Raw genomic sequence first — 20,024 nt, forward strand, 5'->3', positions numbered from 1 at the left:
CACCGCTGATTAAAGTCTAAAACGAGGAAAAACCCGAGGTATTGGGGGAAGAAAAACTTAATACTTTTCCAAACTTTGTTGCTAGTCGCAATTTTACACCTGCGCACACTAGTTGTTGTACTGGTAGGAAGTAAGATGGAGCAACCAAGGAAAGTTAGGGCACAGGAGGATAAGCTATAAGTGGTCCACCGTCCAGGGTCTCTCTGGACTCTCTGCTCCAGGCGGCAGCACCGCCTTTGTACTTGCCGACTTGTGCCTTCCAGGTGTCGCACAGGTGTGGTTCAGCTATGTAATTAGCTCTGACACCCCACCCTCCCACATGCAATTCATGACCATGCCTGTCTACTCATTACCGATAACGGTCGCACACTTACGCTTCCCGTTCCGTCTGAAGTCGGAAGCTTCACGTTAGTCTACGTTATAACCTGTGCAGGTGTGCAGGACATACTGTTGAAGGCATTTACTTGTCTGACTCAAGTCACTGGCAAATGGTGACCTACCACACACGCTGATAAAATCAGTTAGCAATATATAGGTTATGATTTACAATATGCAGCTGTGTTTTTCCCTATGGACCAAAGGAGCCCTTCGGTAAATTCCATCATAGTCCATATTGCCTGTCATTAAATTTAATAGAAACAGGATCTGTAGAGTTACTCTTCAAGTGAGTTATTGACGGTAAGAACATACCAAGACGCACGCAAACCATGACAGCTGGAGGATCTGAACGCCTCACCACTCCAGCTGTGGTTGCTTGCCACCGTTACGACCACGAGAGAGGCCCCTAAGGTTAGCAGGGCCAGCTGCCTGTGCAGTACGCTAGCGGCGAAGCAGATCGAGTCTGGAAGATCTACGCCAACCAAACGGTCGTTGGTCCTTCGCGTTGGGTAGCAGTGGGTTGTGAACCAAAAGAATTAAGTTTCGTGAGCGGCGCCGAGCGCTTCCGTTCTTGCGTTAACCCTTCGCTTTAACGTAAATGTTAGCATGTCGTGGCGTGGCCTTTCTTAGCCAGTGTGGAGGGCTCTTGTGGTAAATGGCTAATAACTGCAAGGCTATTAGGGTCACCGTGACGCCGGCCGCTGGTTATTAATCACCTTCTGGCTGTCCTTTCGATTCAGGCAGAGGAAATATGACTGTGTGAATGACGTGAGGAGTCGTCCGCACGCATGAAACCGGATCTATGTGAGAAAGCGCCGTGCTGTTTTCAGAGGTGGCACGGGCCAGACAGAACTCACCTTCAGGCTAAGCTGCTCCAGCCGGACTGCTCGCTGACCTTTAACCCCTAGAGGGCCTTTGGAATTCACATCAAGAGAATACGGGTGGTTTTGTGGATTCCAGCTAGAAAAAGAAAAGACTCCTATCTGTGGTCAGAAACTCACAAAAACCAGCAACCACTCTTCGTTCTTTTAATCATGATGAGAGCAGATATCTTTTTACGAGAACAATGCGGTTAAAAAGCAAACAAGTGAAAATTGTGTTTTGGCACCTCTCAGCCACCGTACTCACAATGTATTTGATATAATTAACCCAATTAAACTGTAATAAACTCAAACTCTAATCATCAGTATGTTGTGTGGCCACGGGGATTTTAACAAATGCATTGAGGTGTAGGCTTTTTCTGCCAATTTATCATTTTATCAAACACCTGTATAGAAATTGAAACAAAGTATGGAAAATGTAATTACATTGGAAAAATGAATAAAATGACTTCTGGGTCTTAGATCAAGCCTACGTGTTTGCTCATTATTGCAGTTTCATTTTTATTATTTTTTAGAAATGGGCTTGCAATTACTCACATAAGTTTATTTAAATACAAATTCCCAGCTTTTTAAAAACTATTATTGAATATAAAATTATGGAAATCACTCCAAAAAAACACCACTTCAAATTCTTATACCAATAATCATGAGCCCTAAGCTCAACCACAAGAAGTGAGGTCAAAAAAGCTTTTAAAAGTTAACAATAATGTGTTTCCTAGACACTTCTTAGTGCATTTTTTCTGTTGTCTCTGCATGAATCACTGAACAAAAAGATGCACCATGCATTAAAGCAGACAGGCTTCAGAGCAGTAGGTTTTGACACAAATACATGCATTCATTTTTATTCACAAAATCAGGCCAAATCTCTAAATGAATACAAACATCACTGTTTTTCTTATTTTTTTCCCCTCCAAAAGATGTAGATCTGATAGCATTGTGGAAAAATGAAATTCTCTCAGTGCTGGGGTGCAGACGGGATCGATGTTCCCGTAAGCTTCCGAAGACTCCAGGCGGCTGCGATCCCAAGACAGCCACGCCCCTCAGAAGAGAATCGGCAAGGCGAGGCTTCCAGTTCCCATTCAACAAACAAGTAGAAAAACAGGAGAGAAAGCGAGAGAGAGAGAGAGGGAGAGAGAAAGGGAGGGAGAGGGAGAGAGAGAGGGCGCAATGTTGACCAGAAGGTTTCGAGAAAGACCCTGGAGAGCGGATTCATCCGTACCAGTAGGATGAGGGCTGGCTTTTAAGGCCCTGAGGAAGTGGGGGGGGGCGGGGGGGGCGGGGGGGGGGGGGACACATGGAGTGCGCTGTCAACATCCGGCAAGCTAGAATTTTTTTTCCCAAATCAGAAAACGGGGTGCTACATCTTAAAAGTTTTTTTTTGTAACTTTTCTTGTTTAATAACAAACATTAAGCAAATTCAAAACTATAGATTTATGACATAAAACAATAACAAAAAAAAAAATAAAATTAAAAAAAGAATCAATCAAAATACAAGGTCGTAAGTAAGAACAATGGTGCTAAATTACAATAGTGCTTGTCATTAGTCACTAGTTTTAAAATAGAGCCGCAAATTTACATTCTCTACACAAGTACTTTATCTTTCCACACGTAAACGACATAAACACCAGACACAGAAAGTAGTTGATTGTCCACACACAGTCCCTCGTTTCTGTTTTGGCAATGAAAAGTTTGATGTCAAAGTGACGGGAAAAACTGCAGAAATAGGACAAAAGGTACCAAAACGCAACATAGAAAAAGGAATGAAAGTTGCCATAGACTTCTTATTGTTTATTTTTGGTTCAGGAAAAAAGTAGGTGCATCCATTATATTGAATAATTTTCGCTTTTTCTGTTTGTTTTTCAGCTGGGGGGGCGGGGGGGGGGGGGGGGGGGCGGGGTCCAAGCCCGAGACAGTCAAAAGCGAGGTGTGCCACTGCACTCGATGACAGTCCTACTGGAACCATCGGAATGCTGCTCCTGTCGGCAACATCACCTTCTGGGAGAGAGGAGAGAGACAGGCGGTGAGAACCTAGAGTGTGCAGCCGCATTACAGGTGTCTGCTTTACTGGAGTCAGCAGTGTACGAGTATGGAGTCAGTACTGGTTTTTGTACTGCATGAGCATATGGAGTCAGTACTGGTTTTTGTACTGCATGAGCATATGGAGTCAGTACTGGTTTTTGTACTGCATGAGCATATGGAGTCAGTACTGGTTTTTGTACTGCATGAGCATATGGAGTCAGTACTGGTTTTTGTACTGCATGAGCATATGGAGTCAGTACTGGTTTTTGTACTGCATGAGCATATGGAGTCAGTACTGGTTTTTGTACTGCATGAGCATATGGAGTCAGTACTGGTTTTTGTACTGCATGAGCATATGGAGTCAGTACTGGTTTTTGTACTGCATGAGCATATGGAGTCAGTACTGGTTTTTGTACTGCATGAGCATATGGAGTCAGTACTGGTTTTTGTACTGCATGAGCATATGGAGTCAGTACTGGTTTTTGTACTGCATGAGCATATGGAGTCAGTACTGGTTTTTGTACTGCATGAGCATATGGAGTCAGTACTGGTTTTTGTACTGCATGAGCATATGGAGTCAGTACTGGTTTTTGTACTGCATGAGCATATGGAGTCAGTACTGGTTTTTGTACTGCATGAGCATATGGAGTCAGTACTGGTTTTTGTACTGCATGAGCATATGGAGTCAGTACTGGTTTTTGTACTGCATGAGCATATGGAGTCAGTACTGGTTTTTGTACTGCATGAGCATATGGAGTCAGTACTGGTTTTTGTACTGCATGAGCATATGGAGTCAGTACTGGTTTTTGTACTGCATGAGCATATGGAGTCAGTACTGGTTTTTGTACTGCATGAGCATATGGAGTCAGTACTGGTTTTTGTACTGCATGAGCATATGGAGTCAGTACTGGTTTTTGTACTGCATGAGCATATGGAGTCAGTACTGGTTTTTGTACTGCATGAGCATATGGAGTCAGTACTGGTTTTTGTACTGCATGAGCATATGGAGTCAGTACTGGTTTTTGTACTGCATGAGCATATGGAGTCAGTACTGGTTTTTGTACTGCATGAGCATATGGAGTCAGTACTGGTTTTTGTACTGCATGAGCATATGGAGTCAGTACTGGTTTTTGTACTGCATGAGCATATGGAGTCAGTACTGGTTTTTGTACTGCATGAGCATATGGAGTCAGTACTGGTTTTTGTACTGCATGAGCATATGGAGTCAGTACTGGTTTTTGTACTGCATGAGCATATGGAGTCAGTACTGGTTTTTGTACTGCATGAGCATATGGAGTCAGTACTGGTTTTTGTACTGCATGAGCATATGGAGTCAGTACTGGTTTTTGTACTGCATGAGCATATGGAGTCAGTACTGGTTTTTGTACTGCATGAGCATATGGAGTCAGTACTGGTTTTTGTACTGCATGAGCATATGGAGTCAGTACTGGTTTTTGTACTGCATGAGCATATGGAGTCAGTACTGGTTTTTGTACTGCATGAGCATATGGAGTCAGTACTGGTTTTTGTACTGCATGAGCATATGGAGTCAGTACTGGTTTTTGTACTGCATGAGCATATGGAGTCAGTACTGGTTTTTGTACTGCATGAGCATATGGAGTCAGTACTGGTTTTTGTACTGCATGAGCATATGGAGTCAGTACTGGTTTTTGTACTGCATGAGCATATGGAGTCAGTACTGGTTTTTGTACTGCATGAGCATATGGAGTCAGTACTGGTTTTTGTACTGCATGAGCATATGGAGTCAGTACTGGTTTTTGTACTGCATGAGCATATGGAGTCAGTACTGGTTTTTGTACTGCATGAGCATATGGAGTCAGTACTGGTTTTTGTACTGCATGAGCATATGGAGTCAGTACTGGTTTTTGTACTGCATGAGCATATGGAGTCAGTACTGGTTTTTGTACTGCATGAGCATATGGAGTCAGTACTGGTTTTTGTACTGCATGAGCATATGGAGTCAGTACTGGTTTTTGTACTGCATGAGCATATGGAGTCAGTACTGGTTTTTGTACTGCATGAGCATATGGAGTCAGTACTGGTTTTTGTACTGCATGAGCATATGGAGTCAGTACTGGTTTTTGTACTGCATAAGCATATGGAGTCAGTACTGGTTTTTGTACTGCATGAGCATATGGAGTCAGTACTGGTTTTTGTACTGCATAAGCATATGGAGTCAGTACTGGTTTTTGTACTGCATAAGCATATGGAGTCAGTACTGGTTTTTGTACTGCATGAGCATATGGAGTCAGTACTGGTTTTTGTACTGCATAAGCATATGGAGTCAGTACTGGTTTTTGTACTGCATGAGCATATGGAGTCAGTACTGGTTTTTGTACTGCATGAGCATATGGAGTCAGTACTGTTGTCAGTACTGCGCGAGTGCCTGTTGTCAGTATTAGTGTCGATACTGCCCGAGTGCCTTTGGTCGGTATTACTGTCGGTACTGCGCGATTGTGTGTTGTCAGTATTAATGTTGGTATTGTGCAAGTGCGTGTTGTTAGTATTACTGTCGGTATAGCGCAAGTGTGTTTGGTCAGTATTGGTGTCAGTACTCTGCAAGTGTGTATTGTCAGTATCGGTTTTTGTACTGCCCGAGTATGTGGTCAGTATTTATGTTGGTACTACGCAAGTGTGCACTGTCAATATTAGTGTACTCTACGAGAGTGGTGTCAATACTGGTTTTCGTACTGCACGTGTGTGTGTGTGGTCAGTATTGGTGACAGTACTGGTTTTGGTACTGCATGAGTATGTGTTGTCAGTACTGGTTTTGGTACTGCATGAGTATGTGTTGTCAGTACTGGTGTCGGTAGCGTTATGTTGTCAATACTGCTGTGGTTACTGTGTGTTACCAGTGCTAGTGCCAGTAGTGTGTGTTGTCAGTACTTGTGTGCGAGTGTGTGTGAAAGATGTTGTCAGTACTGGTGATACTCTCCCCCTCCCCGCCCCCCTCCCCTGCGTCCTTTCCCCTCCCCAGCCCTGCCATCTTCTTCCCTGCCCTCCATTTCTCTTCACGGTCCCCCGTCACTCTGCCCCTATACCCCCCGCCCCCGCCCGGCTCTCCAGGCGCTGAGAGCAGCTGGCTTAGCGAGGCGTCACGCCAGGCTGTCCCAAACAGACCTCGCTCCCTGCTGTCTGCCGGGCCGCCTGCTCTCACCCGGGCCGCCGTGGGCCGCAGCACTGGCTCCGCCACTGAAATCCGATATGCTACATGTATTATTTACTCGGCTCCAACACCAACAGGCAAACAAGACTTTTGCGAGCGGTTGCAATGGCGACGCTGTTCCTCGCTGCCCCCCCCCACCGCCCCCCACCCTCAGCCCCTCTCGTTCCTGGCCGTGTTTTATTTTGACGTGAGTTAAGACAAACAGAGGCGGCTGACTGGAGTTCGGTGAAGCCCAAAAATATGGAGGGGCATCCAGAAACCATGGGGTCATCCCCCCTCCCCCCAACTGCAGGGACTGCGGCAGAGAGTGGTGGACATTTGTCAGAGACGGGGAGGCGCGCGCACACACACACACACACACACACACACACACACACACACGCACGCACACACACACCACACACGTGTGTGAAGGAGCTGGTATTTACCCCCAAGGCCCCTGAGGACTCCCCAGACACACCTGTATTTGGGGGGGCTCAGTCATGCACCCCCACAGACCTGATACACCCCTGTCCCGGAACACGTTCTCAGCGTGAGAGGCTCCCGGAACGCACGGCGAGCTCAGCGGCACGTAACCCGATCCGGACCTTTGGGAAAGGCCTGACCTATAAAGGAGTGACATGGCCTCCCACTCGGGGTGCGAGCAGGGGGGATCCGGATGTCACGGGGGGGGGGGCACAGGGAGACTGACCATTGGGGGGGGGGGGGGTGAGGCAGATGCCACTGAGCCCATGGCTTGACCAGGACACAGATCCAGTTTGAGCATTATACGCCCCCCCCCCCCCCCACATCAACCACCTTACTCAAGTCTCTCTCTTTGTTCTGCACTGTTGACGCCACCTCAGATCACCTTCCCGGTTACGAGCCTGAGAGCTGGCATGTGAAGGCGGGGGGGGGGGGGGGGGGGTCCTAACCCTCCTAACCACAGGGCCTCTGGGGCTCTTGCAGGGGGGGGGGCATGGGAGTATAGAGCATTTCTTGGGGAGAGCTCAAAAATGCAAGGAAGATCTACCACACCATGGATGGGGGGGGAGGGGGTGTCACCTTGACTGACCTCGCCCGTCCCTCCTCCCCAGAAACACACGCACACGCATGTGTTACGCAAACGCTTTGCACTCAAACGCAAACCGTGCGAGATGCAAACACCCTCCAACTGCGACCCCGACAGGTGTGTGCCTTGTGCGTCTACGCTCCGTCTGGGAGCGCTGTCAGTCAGAAATGCTGGACGAGCCAGAGGGGGAACGTACTGACCCTCCCCGCCCCCCCTTCCCACTGACATGCCAACGCCGACGGGGCAGCCTCACATTCCCGTGGCACAGGACCCAGACTAATAACCCTTCTGGAGATGGAGGTGCTTTGATCCGCGGCCCCAACCACGCACACGCATGGCGGCCATTATCACGCAGGGGCACCTCAAGGAAAACACACCTACTCTCACACACACACACACACACACACACACACCACAAACACACACACCAGAAACACCTACAGTACAGGCGAAACGCACAACACAGGATACACACGGGATACACACGGGATAAACATGGGATACACACGGGATACACACGGGATACACACGGGATACACACGGTCACTGACCCAGAGACATCACACAAATAAACCCTCTATGTAACTCCACATCAACACGAACAAGCACTCCAGTCTTACAGTAAGTGAATCCTGGTCACCATTAAAACGTTACCTAAACTGTGTTTATGACTTAAATAATGGCAAGTTACAGCCAAACCGTGAAGCGCAGAGGTCCAGGTCCAAACGGCGGCCGATCTGCGTGGGTTTATAAGGACCCAGCCTGGGCTGCCTTGGCGGCCCAGAACTTCGCTGTGTCACAGTGCGCCTGTTTCGCTTCCTGCTCACACACACACTGGATTTTTTTTTTTTTATTTCCGTTCAGCCAACGTCGCTTTCCTAAAATAAAGTTCGACGCCTCCAGCCAGTGCGGTATAAAGTGGCGAGAGCCCTGCACGCCACCCCCCCCCCATTTTTTTATGGAGGCTTCGCAGCTGCCGTGAGGTTTCAATGGAAAACAGCCTGAAGGCCCTGTCAATGCCGCCCCTTCAAGCCCCACGATGCCACCCCCCCCACACACACATGCGCGCACACACACACACACACACGCACGCACGCACGCGCACACACACAAACCCCTGGAGCTCACGGCCCTTCGTGTGGAATCCCCAGCACAGTGATGGAACAGTGTGTGCTCACATATTCTCCTCCCTCAAAAACATGCTAACAACCCCGTAAGGCTATGGACACGCATGCCGGAGAGCCGTGTGTGTCCTGAACACGCGTGTCAGTGCGCAGAACAGAATATTGGGGCTTGGGACTGTGCCTTTAAATGACTTTTTGTATAAGAGAACAATGTAGCACTCGACAGTAAAAGACTTTATATAAAAGTAAATCATTTGTAAATATACCAAAACACGTATGGATACTAAAAAAGGACATGTGGGTCGCTGTAGGACCCGGAGTCCTTCGGATGTGTTCTCCTTCTCTACAGTGAACGCTTCATGTTGCTTACCCAAGGTGGACCTTTCCGCACCAGAATAGACACCTTCTACCACTCAGATTTTATGTACTTGTTGGTCCTCTGGTTCAAGTGAGTAGAGTGGCAAGCAGATTGATGCCAACTGGGTCTGACTTTCTTCTACACTGTCCGTGTCAGAAAGTCAGGAGCTGGCGGAGATGATTGGCATCCCGTGATAACTGGCACCCCGCGAATGAAGGACAGACCCCCTGTGTTGGCTGTCCTTGATATCCCCTCCTCAACCTCATACCCAGAGGTGGGTAATTCAGGTCCAGAAAGTAAAAATCCAGACCAAGATTTTGTTTCAACCAACCAGTTGAGTATAAAGAGTCACAGTCACACAGTACTCAACTGGTTGGTTGAAACAAAATCTTGGTCTGGATTTTTACTTTCTGGACCTGAATTACCCACCTGTACCCACACCTTCATCAGGTTTTAATGTCCCAGAGAGGTTCATCATTACCATCCAGCCAGGAGCCCCAAGCCCGCCAAAGTCCCGCCATGAGCACGAGCTCCTCCGTGAAATTAAACACGCAGCTGCTGAAATGCCGGCCTCATTATGGGCTAGAGTGTGACGCCAAAGAATGACGGCGGATCAACTCAACCTGGTGGTTTCCGCTAAGCGCTAAGCTAGGACACAAGATACGGGTATAATAATATCATATTGACCAGTCTCTTTATTTATCTCACTTTGCTGCTCCTGTCAATTTCACATCTAACGGTATTGGCGAGGAAAATCATTCGCCAGTTTATACTAAGTAATAATCGATACACCAACTCGGGAGAGCTGGTGTTTGGCCCGAACGGTTAACCTTAACCAGTGCCCCAGTTAGACACCTTCCTTTCTTGAAATCGTAGGCACCCCGTGTGCCGTGTAGGAAACAGCATGTAACCAGCTGATGTGTACCGTTTATTTACGGACCGGCCCGAGGCTTCTCCGGGTCCGAGCTTACAGTGACGCTGCTGTCGGGACCTTTGACGTGTGGATTAGACATCAAGGGTAAAACACAGCATTTATTTTTATATAGCAGCCAGGACCTGTATGTACCCTAAGTCTTTCACGCAATTCCCGTACAGCTGCATGTCTTTGGCCTGACAAAATAAAACTTCTGTTTTTCGAGAAATGCTCTAAGCAGAGGTAGGAGATGTCAAGGCCTGCAAGTGTCCAGAAGGGAGCTGGAGAGTGAGCAACTTGGGGGGGTGGATGTATCGCATGAAGGAGCGACCCTGCTGGAGGGGAGCGTGTGTGTGTGTGTGTGTGTGTGTGTGGGGGGGGGCTTCTCACCACATAGATGAGCAGGGCTAGTCGTCTTGGGCGGGAGGGAAGCGTCTGTGCCACACTGACACCTGGTGCTCCAGATGACAGCCCCACGGCCAGATGGACTGACCGAGCCCTCCACGCCCCCCCCCCTCCCATGCACACCCCCCAAGCCCGGCACAGCCCTCCTTTAGGCATGCATGCCATCAAACACACGCACTCACTCAGAGACCAGCCCAGCCCGCACGCGGCGGCCTCCATTAGAGACACATCAAGTGGGACTCGGACAGGGCAATCCGCTAGCCGAAAGCACGCATTACCCAGATAAAGATGGCCGCTGATAGCCAGTTTTAACCACACTGATGCGATGAAAGATGGAGGAGAGATTATAGGCAATCCTCCGGCGTGAGTAAATCCCCCTCGCATATCCTGTCTCGACCCCAGACACACCCCAACCCCCGCCCCAGGCATCACATAATCTAATCTAACCCTTACCTCATCTGCCCCTCCTAAAGAAGCCCCGCCCCACCCTCACACCCCCCATGGCCAGTGTCCCCCTGGAGGCTCACCTCAAGAGCCGCGGACGGCTTCTTTTTAAGTTCCTCGCACTTGCGAAATTTACAGATCTGGTGGCCCGTCTTGCGGTTCCGGCAGCTGCTGCACTGCTCGCAGTTTATGCGCCGGCGGCACGGCGGGCACATGCCGCAGCGTTTCCGCTTCTTCTTGCCCGAGCTGATGGCGGAGGCCAGCTCGCTCTGCATGGGGTACTCCGCCAGGCCGGCCATGTGCAGCGCGCTGTCGGCGAGGAAGACTCCGGCGGGCGTCATGATGAAGAGGCCCGGGTTGAAGGGGAAGCCGCCGATGTAGGGAAAGTCGGCAGGGCCTACGGCGTCCGCCGCGGACACGCCGTCCGGGTCGCCCGCGCCGCCACCCTGCTCCCCGGGCAGGAGCATGCCGGCCCGCTTCAGCAGTTCGGCAGCCTGGGCAAAATGCAGCCCGTTGTGTCCCTCGAGGGCCGGCTCCGAGGCCCGTTCCGCCTTGGCGGCCCGCTGCTGCGTGGAGGTAGCATTGCCCTTGGCGTCGGCGGTGCCGTTGTGGGCGAGTCCGTTGGCGGCTGAGCAGCTGGCGGTGTACTGGGAGAGCGTGCGCGACCGTTTCAGGCTCTTGCTGAGTGGCTCGCTGATGATGCCGCTGCGACTCCGCCGCTCCGGGGCAGGGGGCTGGCCGTCCTCCCCGCAGCTGCTCTTGTCCGGGGCCTCTGCGCTGTGGCTTCCCTCGGGACGCCCGCTAGACATGGTCCAGCACGTGCGGGGGGCGGGGGGGGGGGCCTGCCGATGGCGAACCGTCTGCTCAAAGCCCAGGTGAGAGTGACCACTCCCCCTCTGATGGGTCAACCAATGGAAGCCCCCGGAGCCCAGGAACGCACTCTAGAGCTCCGCCTTCGTCCACATTGTTACTCAGGCCGACTGTAAGCTGATGGGGGGGAAGGGGGAGAGGAGCACAGGGTTTAAAAGATGGATGGTGGGGGGGGGTGGAGATTTTCAGCAAACGGGGAGGGGGGGGGAAGGACAATCCATTGAAATGGACAGGGGACACTCATCACACAGGAAGAAGAAGCCGGAAGCAAAATGTCACCATGACTACAGGGCGATGGGTTTAAGGTGTGGCCGGGACCATGTGATCCATGTGGCCATGTGATCAGGGAGATCCTCGGGATAGACACACGGCTGAGTCTCACATCTGACATCATCTCCAGTGAGGAATAATTATCATGCAAAACTAAACATTTCATTGGTAAACTGCATGACACAGACAACAGAAAACCACAATATGATATCAAATGTACACAATAAATCAGCTTTCTGCCGATTTCAAGCATCTGCTAATTGTGACTCATGGACCAACACATGATTTTCACTAGATTCGTAATAAACATTCATCTTAAAAGAAAAAAAGGATAAGGAAAAAAAAAATCAATGACAAATGTCAGATCTATGACAAGCAGCTCAGATCGACACAGGGTCCAAACCAGGGTCAGCCCCCTCCCACCAAAACCAGCACAATCACCGCCAGCGTGACTGTGTCCATGGCGTGATGTGTCACTCCCCCCATTATGACATCATCAGAATTTTCTCATTTGAAGGCGCGAGAACAACCTTCTCTTTAATTCTCCATATCTGGCCATTGGAGGCCACACACACACACACACACACACACACACACACGACACCAGAGAGAAAAGGCAAAAGGAAATCGCCAAGCCAGCCCTTATAAGGGAAACAAAGGGAGGGGGGAGATGAGGCGGCCCAGCAACTCTGTGGAAATTGGAAGGCCAGAATTAGTAGGAGGTAGAGCTTCAAAGGCAGAAGCGCAGCCCCCGCGTTCCCGCCAGCTCCGGAGCCCGCGGCGCCGGCGGACCGGGCCAGCCACTCTCCATCCTCTACCGCGCCTCACAGGGAGCTGCAGGGCTCGCCCGTCCCCCTCGCCGTCGGAACCGCCGCCAGCGCTCAACCCCCCCCCACTGCGCCGATCGACAGCCGCCCTTCCTGACTGTCACACGCCGTCCGCCTCTATGCATCCGTGACCGGCAACCCGTTTCCACCGTCCGTGTCCAGCGCCCGCTCCACGTTCCCACCCCCAACCGCTGATGGCCACCATCTCCTCCATCCCTTTGTCACATTCTCCCTCTGGTCCTACAACTTTCCTCGCAGGTTCTCCCGTTGCTCTCCTGGTTGTAGTGAGAGGCCACCACATCTCCGGCTTTTGACCCAACCCCAGCGTTTTACCATAAATATGTCAAGCCAAGTATTTTATTAAAACAGAGGGTAACAGACTAATATAGATTGGCCGTAAACACCTAGTAAACCAGGTACATTGTGCCCCATCACTCAATGTTCCTGTCATTAATGTACCCAACTTTCTTCATTCCTTCCCATCTATCTTCCCAAGCCAGATTCATTCAGGGGGCACAGGAACCAGAGGGGACATGTATCCCCCAATATCTATTTTGGCTTCATTCACCCCCCCCCCCCCCCCACAAATAAACAGACCTTTGCATTTAAATTATTAAGTTGTGTCCCCTCCAGTGTCACACTCTCTCCGAGGTCATTCGATTCGCTGTCCTTTGAGCTGGTCCATTAAGGCTGTCAAACACGAGTATATTAGCCAGCAGCAGCTATGCTACGAGGCTCGCTAACGCCCCAGGCAGGTCGTAGCATGGTGACAGACACCGACCTGTGCTACCTGTGGGGGCATGTCCCCTAATAACCCCTAGCATGGCAGTGGGCGCTAAGTGCATCCTTGGCCCTCCAAGACCATGCAGCGACTGAGGTGCACTTCCATTATGGCCGTGCACAGATGCATCACTGAGGCTTCAACCTCAATGGGAGACTGATTTTCAATACAGCCAAGGACTAACTTTCAGAATAGCATCTTCTTCAACTTCATGGGTCAGGGAAATATTAAAAAAATATATATATATTTCAAAAAATTATCTAGTGCTTCCTATTGATTTTTAATTATGTGGCTATTATTATTATTATTATGTATTAACAAAGACAGACACTAGTAGTATGTATATATATATATATATATATATATATATATATATATATATATATATATATATATATATATATATATATATATAAAATAATAATATTACCAATAATTACAATTTTTATGTTGACAACAGCACGTTTCTATTATAGGACAACATATATATATATTACCGTATCCCTGAAGCCACTACCGAAATAGCTACCTTCCAATAAGAATAGTCGTTAACTGCGAACATCTTCCTGTTGTCCGTCCCATGGGGACGGAGCTCGGCAGTAACTATCCCCCTCGGAGAATTAATATCTAAAACACTGACGTTCCGCCTGAGATCGAGGAGTGGTGGATGCCGTAGAGCAGCGGTCTTGGCCCTAGCCCTGTCCCTCTGGTATGCCAGCGTGGTGTATGTGGCAGGGCCCAAATGCACAGCGTCAAACAACTGTTCCCAGCCGTGCCCGGCATAGCACGCGCTGGATGGTCGCATTCCAAGCCGTCAGTATCTTAACAAAAAACGATACCGCTGCTCTGGTTGTTTATTTATTTATTTATTTTATTTTTTTACTCGGAGGAATACCATAAATAATTAGCCCACCTACAAATGAACCTTAGTCAACACACCCACGAGCAATCTGGCAAAAATGGTGCTAGAAAATTACCAACAACCCTTATACAATTATTAATGTATAAAACAAATACATCTCTTCTTATCTCACCATTTGTTTTGATCCCTAATCGGCGCACTGCATAAGTAATTGGATACGTCAACAACAGGAACAGTCATTCATGTGGATATAATGTAGTTACATTTTAAAATCAAAGTTATCGGAGCAGCGCCGTTTGCGGCCAACATGCATAACAAGACCCGCTTTAAGTTGCTCCTGGCGATCTCATGAGAGGTGCGCAGAGTCAGATATTTATTAGTTCAGGTAATGCAGAGCCCAGCGTAGCGCTTCCTCTCAGGCGAACACACACCCCCACACCGCGCTTACTCACTCATTGGATCCAGTTCAGATCTACCATCAATAACGACTTTAATTATATTACTTATAGATGAAGTTATTCCTTGTATTATATAGTCCATACGCTCTTCGCTCACAGGCACAGGACAAGTTTAAAACATAGCGAATCTATATTTTATATTGATCTGGATCCGCGGCACCTAATTGCAAACACAACACGCAGCCTTGACGAGCGCTGCGGCCGGCCGTGGATTGCGGCAGTGCCGAGGGGTCGCAGTAAATCCCCGCACGCAGCAGCGTCAGGCGAGGGGGACAAGGCGAGCGCGAGACGGGCTGCTCGCTTCTCCTCGGCGATACGTAACCCCGACTGCTCATTCTACCACAATAAAATACACCAAAGTAATTCACGATCTTTTTGGTATTGAAAACTGGTAACGAGATATAACCCGATATAGCGCAATACGTGATAAATAACGGCGTATGTATATTTAAATACATAGATTTATGTTAATAAATACCATGAGAAATATCAATGGTTGGTAAAGTTATTTCCGAGTCCAGAGGAAACTTGTAACATTTTCCTATTCTGTGCTTTTAAATTCAACAATTTATCTTTAATTTTCACTTAATGAATTGTATTACCGACTGCGAAAGACACTTTCAAGTAACCAGCCTTGTCACTTGTGAATCATTAACGCACTTTAAAATGAACATTAATAATATTATCCTCATACGTGAAAGGAAATCCGCGATATCGGTCCCCCGTCAGAAGAACTAATTTTGGAATATTCTCTAACAGCGTTAAATTCGCAAAAGTTACATTACAGCGCAGTCTCGTATTAAACCGAACTAATCACAATGAAATCATCAGGTATGCGCATGAATGAATAAATTCGACATTTATTAACATTAAAGTAATACAAAAATACCTTTTGTCTAGACTCACTGATCTGAAACCGGGGTGTCTGCGGTACCAGCACTCGGTCTGCTCTGGTACGTCGCGGGGGATAAAGAAAAAACATTCTCCCGTTCTCCCAGTTAACTTGATCGTTAGGAAGATGACATCCCAACTTTGAACAGACTTCAACAAACTATGATTCCCCCCTTCAATATATCTGCATATTTGCAAACACAGGCCCTTTTCATTCGCACCTACCAAAGCAGATCCGAGCGGAGGGGAGTGATCCCACCGTCCAAGCGGTCCGTCGGCGTGCCTGCTATGGAGATTGACGCAAAAACAGGGAAAAAATAAAATTCTCACTCAAAAGAAATATAAACCCCACCGGCAGAAATTAGCGCGAAGGAAATCAAGTGATAAATAATTGTAAAACGTACTTTCTCGGAGGCAAGCGTGTGGGCTCCAACCTTTCGATTCTTGCTATCCCACCTCTACATCCCTGCTCGCGGGGAAGAACATGCAAACACATTTCATAGATTTTTGGAGCTTCACGTAAAAACCGAAATGGACTTTCCGAATAAGAGAAATCGAGATAAAATATAACGCCAAAGGTAATAAAACATTAAAATTAAGCAAACGTGATGTAATATCCATTATTATTTAAGTCGAATTCTTCTGAATGTGTGAATGTCTTTTATAGAAGACGCATTCATTTTTAAATATAAAATCGAGGCTGTTTCTCAGACCGCGTGCATACGCACAGGACTCTGGCTTCCCCTCTATTCACTGTTTACGGACAATATGATTTTTCTTAGCGGAAAGCAGATTGACTTTTTCGTCATACCTCTTTAAGAGAGAACTTTCATTTAACACATTCATACTTACCAAGAACTTTGACTCGGCTGTCCTGTAAAACAAACGGAGCACATGCTCTGTTGAAGTGTTTCTGCACTTGACAATTGCAGCGGTGAAGAAAGAAGTTAGCTGGGGAATTAGTTATGATTTTAAAATGCCTTGTACATTATTATATTATTGGAAAAAAATATTTTATTAATTTCTTCCTTTTAGTAATACCAAGTTTTAGGACCATAACATTACCACAATAATTATACTACTGATGATGACAACAACAACAACAACAACAACAACAACAATAATAATAATGTTTCTGGTGTTACTGTTGCTGTGCTTTTGATGTGATACAAAAAAGTTTAAATGTCATGTGACATGGCATTTATTTAAATTTGACTTCCAGACTCAAACGTAGGCTACTCAGTACTTAGCAACGTAAAATATATGACGGAAATATAAGCATTTCCACGGAGGTCCTACAGAGTGGCGGGGAAGGAAGCCAATTCTTCAGCCATAAGATAAATATACGTGTTCTGGATTATACACTGTGTACATTGGGGTGCATTTTTCTACGTAATAGTCTCATTACCCACTTTAGGTGACAGCTATCTTACCATAACGGCACCCCCGAATAAGTTATACCAATAATATTTAATACCCGTCTATTTAAAACATATTGAATATTAATGGTTTTGTAATTGTACGCTACATATGATTACAGACGCGGCGATCCTTTTATAAAACACTAAAAGTTGCATGTCATATGAATCTGTACTATACATCATCACGTAACATCTTGTCTCGCGCATTTCACTATTGATTTTTCACATTCGCAAATTTCTCCCGTACAACACACACTGCTCAGATTTTGTCGATGGATACATATATATACACCTAACCAAGTAATCATTTCTGCCCGTGTTTAACTAAAACAAAGTCGATAATAAACGACGAGTTGGAACCGACGTGTGATCAATATACATGCATAGGCTATATGCGGTGCCTCTTATGTAGGTAAACACAGGGTACAATTAAAGGTATATCGTGTTTAGAGCAAGCTTAATTATGTCACATGGCAGGTATAATTTGACAGTTTTAAGGTGGGTGGGCAGTGGTCAACCGAAATCGTCGCTCAGGCCAGCGAGGTAGCCGGCTCCTCTTCTTGCAAACGCTGAAGTCCACTCCACCTCTTGTGAGTGTCCTGTCTGCTGGCAGGCGGCCAACTGAAGTGTGTGGAAATGACACCGCCAGGGCGGCAGAGATTTTCCTTCATTTCTCTCCTTCCCGATCGCAGACTGGCTGACATTGGCTGGAAAGTGGAGCAGCTCGTCAGGGACAATCAATGCGAATCGATCGAGCCACGCGGGCTGGGGCTCCGAGCTGGAAAATAACACAGCAGCCAGAGAGCGAGGAGGGGGGGGGGGGGAGAGAGAGCTTCACCGGCAGCGGCGGCACCGACCGAGACCTCACGTCCAGGAACCGTCAGTCTCTCCCCCAAAGACACTCACGCAAGCGCAACTAGACGTTAATCTCCCACTTAAGGCCAAGCACATTGTTCTTGGGGCGTCAGACATTATACAGCGATTCCATAATCCTATAAGCACTATTAGTAACTGTTCGCTTTGAATTGCTGACTGCGAATAATCGCGTGTTAACGTTTGGCAACGATTCTAAACATATTTTAAGATATATACCAACCCATGAATTCCTTGTAAACTGCATGTATAATGGGTACAGTCCATGCGCTGGAGCGAAACAAGCGTATACCAGCTTTACCTACAGGACATTTGGACCTTGATCATGGCAGAAAGTAACTTGAAGGCGAAAAAAAGCGTTTCGCAAGTTTTGTCACTATTTCAGAATTTGCCAATATTGACAGTAAACATACGGATCGTTGCGTTTAACCCCCTTTAACTCTTTGGAGTTGACGCGATGAACTTTGTTTGCATGATGAACTTTGATGTTTCTAAACAAACTGACCACACTTTTTTTTTTATTCAAATCAATCACCTTAGTCGACCTGTATTCACAGCGATGGGAACTGTACGCTACCCAAAAACGATATTAACGCAGCCTGTTACAATCAGTTGAGAGTATAATGCAATATTTATGGATTTAGAAAACTTTATATACGATGACATTAGCATCAACACCTGCAGATATTAACCCCGACTTCACTGAAAAAGCAGGCGCGTTTCCATGTATTATTACGATAATATAGCACACTATCAATTACATATTTTTTCTTGATTATATATTTTAAGTGTGAGTGGAAATGGTTACAGAAAAAAAAATCGTTCGGAATATGACGCGGCTTTAATATTGAAACGTATTCAGATCGACTCCCCTATATGGTCGCGCTTAACAGTGAGTTAAATAATGTAGTACATCTATAATATGTTTGTTGGGCATACTGCGTTGCTAGAAAAAAAAGATAACAGCTTATCTACGGCCGTGAACTAAAGAAGTCACCTTTCTCTTTCCAGTCCACTCCTTTGTCTTTTATCGCCGACGTGTTTCGTGGCAGTGGGCGAACAAACACGGGGCCCGTCAGCGAGATAAGCGCACAATGGTCGCTTCAGACCCTGAGACAACGCACCGCTGTGAATAGGTTTGACACGCATTGCTCCGTAATCCCTTGGAGGGAAAACCGTCTCTTTTATACTGGCAAAGTGCCTGGTTTCACCGTATCTTATGTTATCCAGACTGCATTGCCTCTCCCCCTCTCCGTTTTGGAAATCGCCTCCATGCCGTTGTGCTGACCGCTTTTTTTGTGACCCACTCTTGCAAACAAACCGAAAACTGTCAACGGCAAATAAAACACTGAGAGAACGGGGGACGTAGGACACGTACCTCAGTGGCCGGTTTAAAGGCACTTATTTATCTACTCAATCAGGTGGAGAGTATTAGAATAATTGGAAAATGTTTTGTGATTGCAGTAAAACGCCGGATCCCGCTTTGCTGGCGACGGCTATGCACTCCCGTGCTGACTTTTTCACAGTGGCTGCTCCTATCTTTTTACACAGTCCAGGCTGACCACATTCTTCCTGGCCCCGCTCAGCTTGTCCACATTCCTGTTTTTTTACACACCGACCCCCCAGCAACTACCCTATATATACTCTCGTACGCATGGACATAGCGCCACCCATTCCGCTATAGTACTAGATGCGAATAGACGGTTTTTCTCTTTTCCTTGAGCCGTATCTGTTATGACCCTGGGTTCCCCTCAAGGGAATATGGAGGAAAACGACAAGATACACATCCATACGAGGGCTTTTGAACCGCGGTCTTTCCAGGGTGCCTCGGCCATTCTGGCGATCTGTCCAGCTTTCTATAAACTCATATGGGCATTTAATATGCTCATTCTAGCTGTTAGGTTTAATAAGTGGCAACCGGCAACGTATGGACATATGAAAATATCCACAGAGGTTGTTATACGTGTTACACAAAGGTCGACTCCAGTCTAATTACCACGGCTGAAAGTGA

General features: G+C 47.3%; 1 protein-coding gene across 4 annotated transcripts; it reads right to left on the minus strand.

Annotated features, from left to right (window-relative positions):
* Window positions 1–1,392: 1,392 nt before the first annotated feature.
* cxxc5b (CXXC finger protein 5b) lies at window positions 1,393–16,482 on the minus strand. Of its 4 annotated transcripts, none has more exons than XM_072717654.1 (4): window positions 16,124–16,482; window positions 15,945–16,005; window positions 10,844–11,747; window positions 1,393–2,507 (listed from the first exon to the last, which is right to left on the minus strand). In XM_072717654.1, the coding sequence occupies exons 3-4, from the start codon at window positions 11,567–11,569 to the stop codon at window positions 2,469–2,471; spliced, it is 765 nt and encodes a 254-aa protein (XP_072573755.1). In that variant the 5' UTR covers window positions 11,570–11,747; window positions 15,945–16,005; window positions 16,124–16,482; the 3' UTR covers window positions 1,393–2,468. The 4 variants fall into 4 exon arrangements, with proteins under 4 accessions (XP_072573755.1, XP_072573752.1, XP_072573754.1 ...); XM_072717651.1 differs by lacking the exon at window positions 1,393–2,507 and adding an exon at window positions 3,133–3,254 and having other exon boundaries at window positions 16,124–16,480; XM_072717653.1 differs by lacking the exons at window positions 1,393–2,507; window positions 15,945–16,005 and adding an exon at window positions 3,133–3,254 and having other exon boundaries at window positions 16,124–16,480.
* Between the last annotated feature and the right edge of the window lie 3,542 nt (window positions 16,483–20,024).

This window comes from Paramormyrops kingsleyae, chromosome 10, assembly GCF_048594095.1.
Source record: "Paramormyrops kingsleyae isolate MSU_618 chromosome 10, PKINGS_0.4, whole genome shotgun sequence".
Classification (NCBI taxonomy): domain Eukaryota; kingdom Metazoa; phylum Chordata; class Actinopteri; order Osteoglossiformes; family Mormyridae; genus Paramormyrops; species Paramormyrops kingsleyae.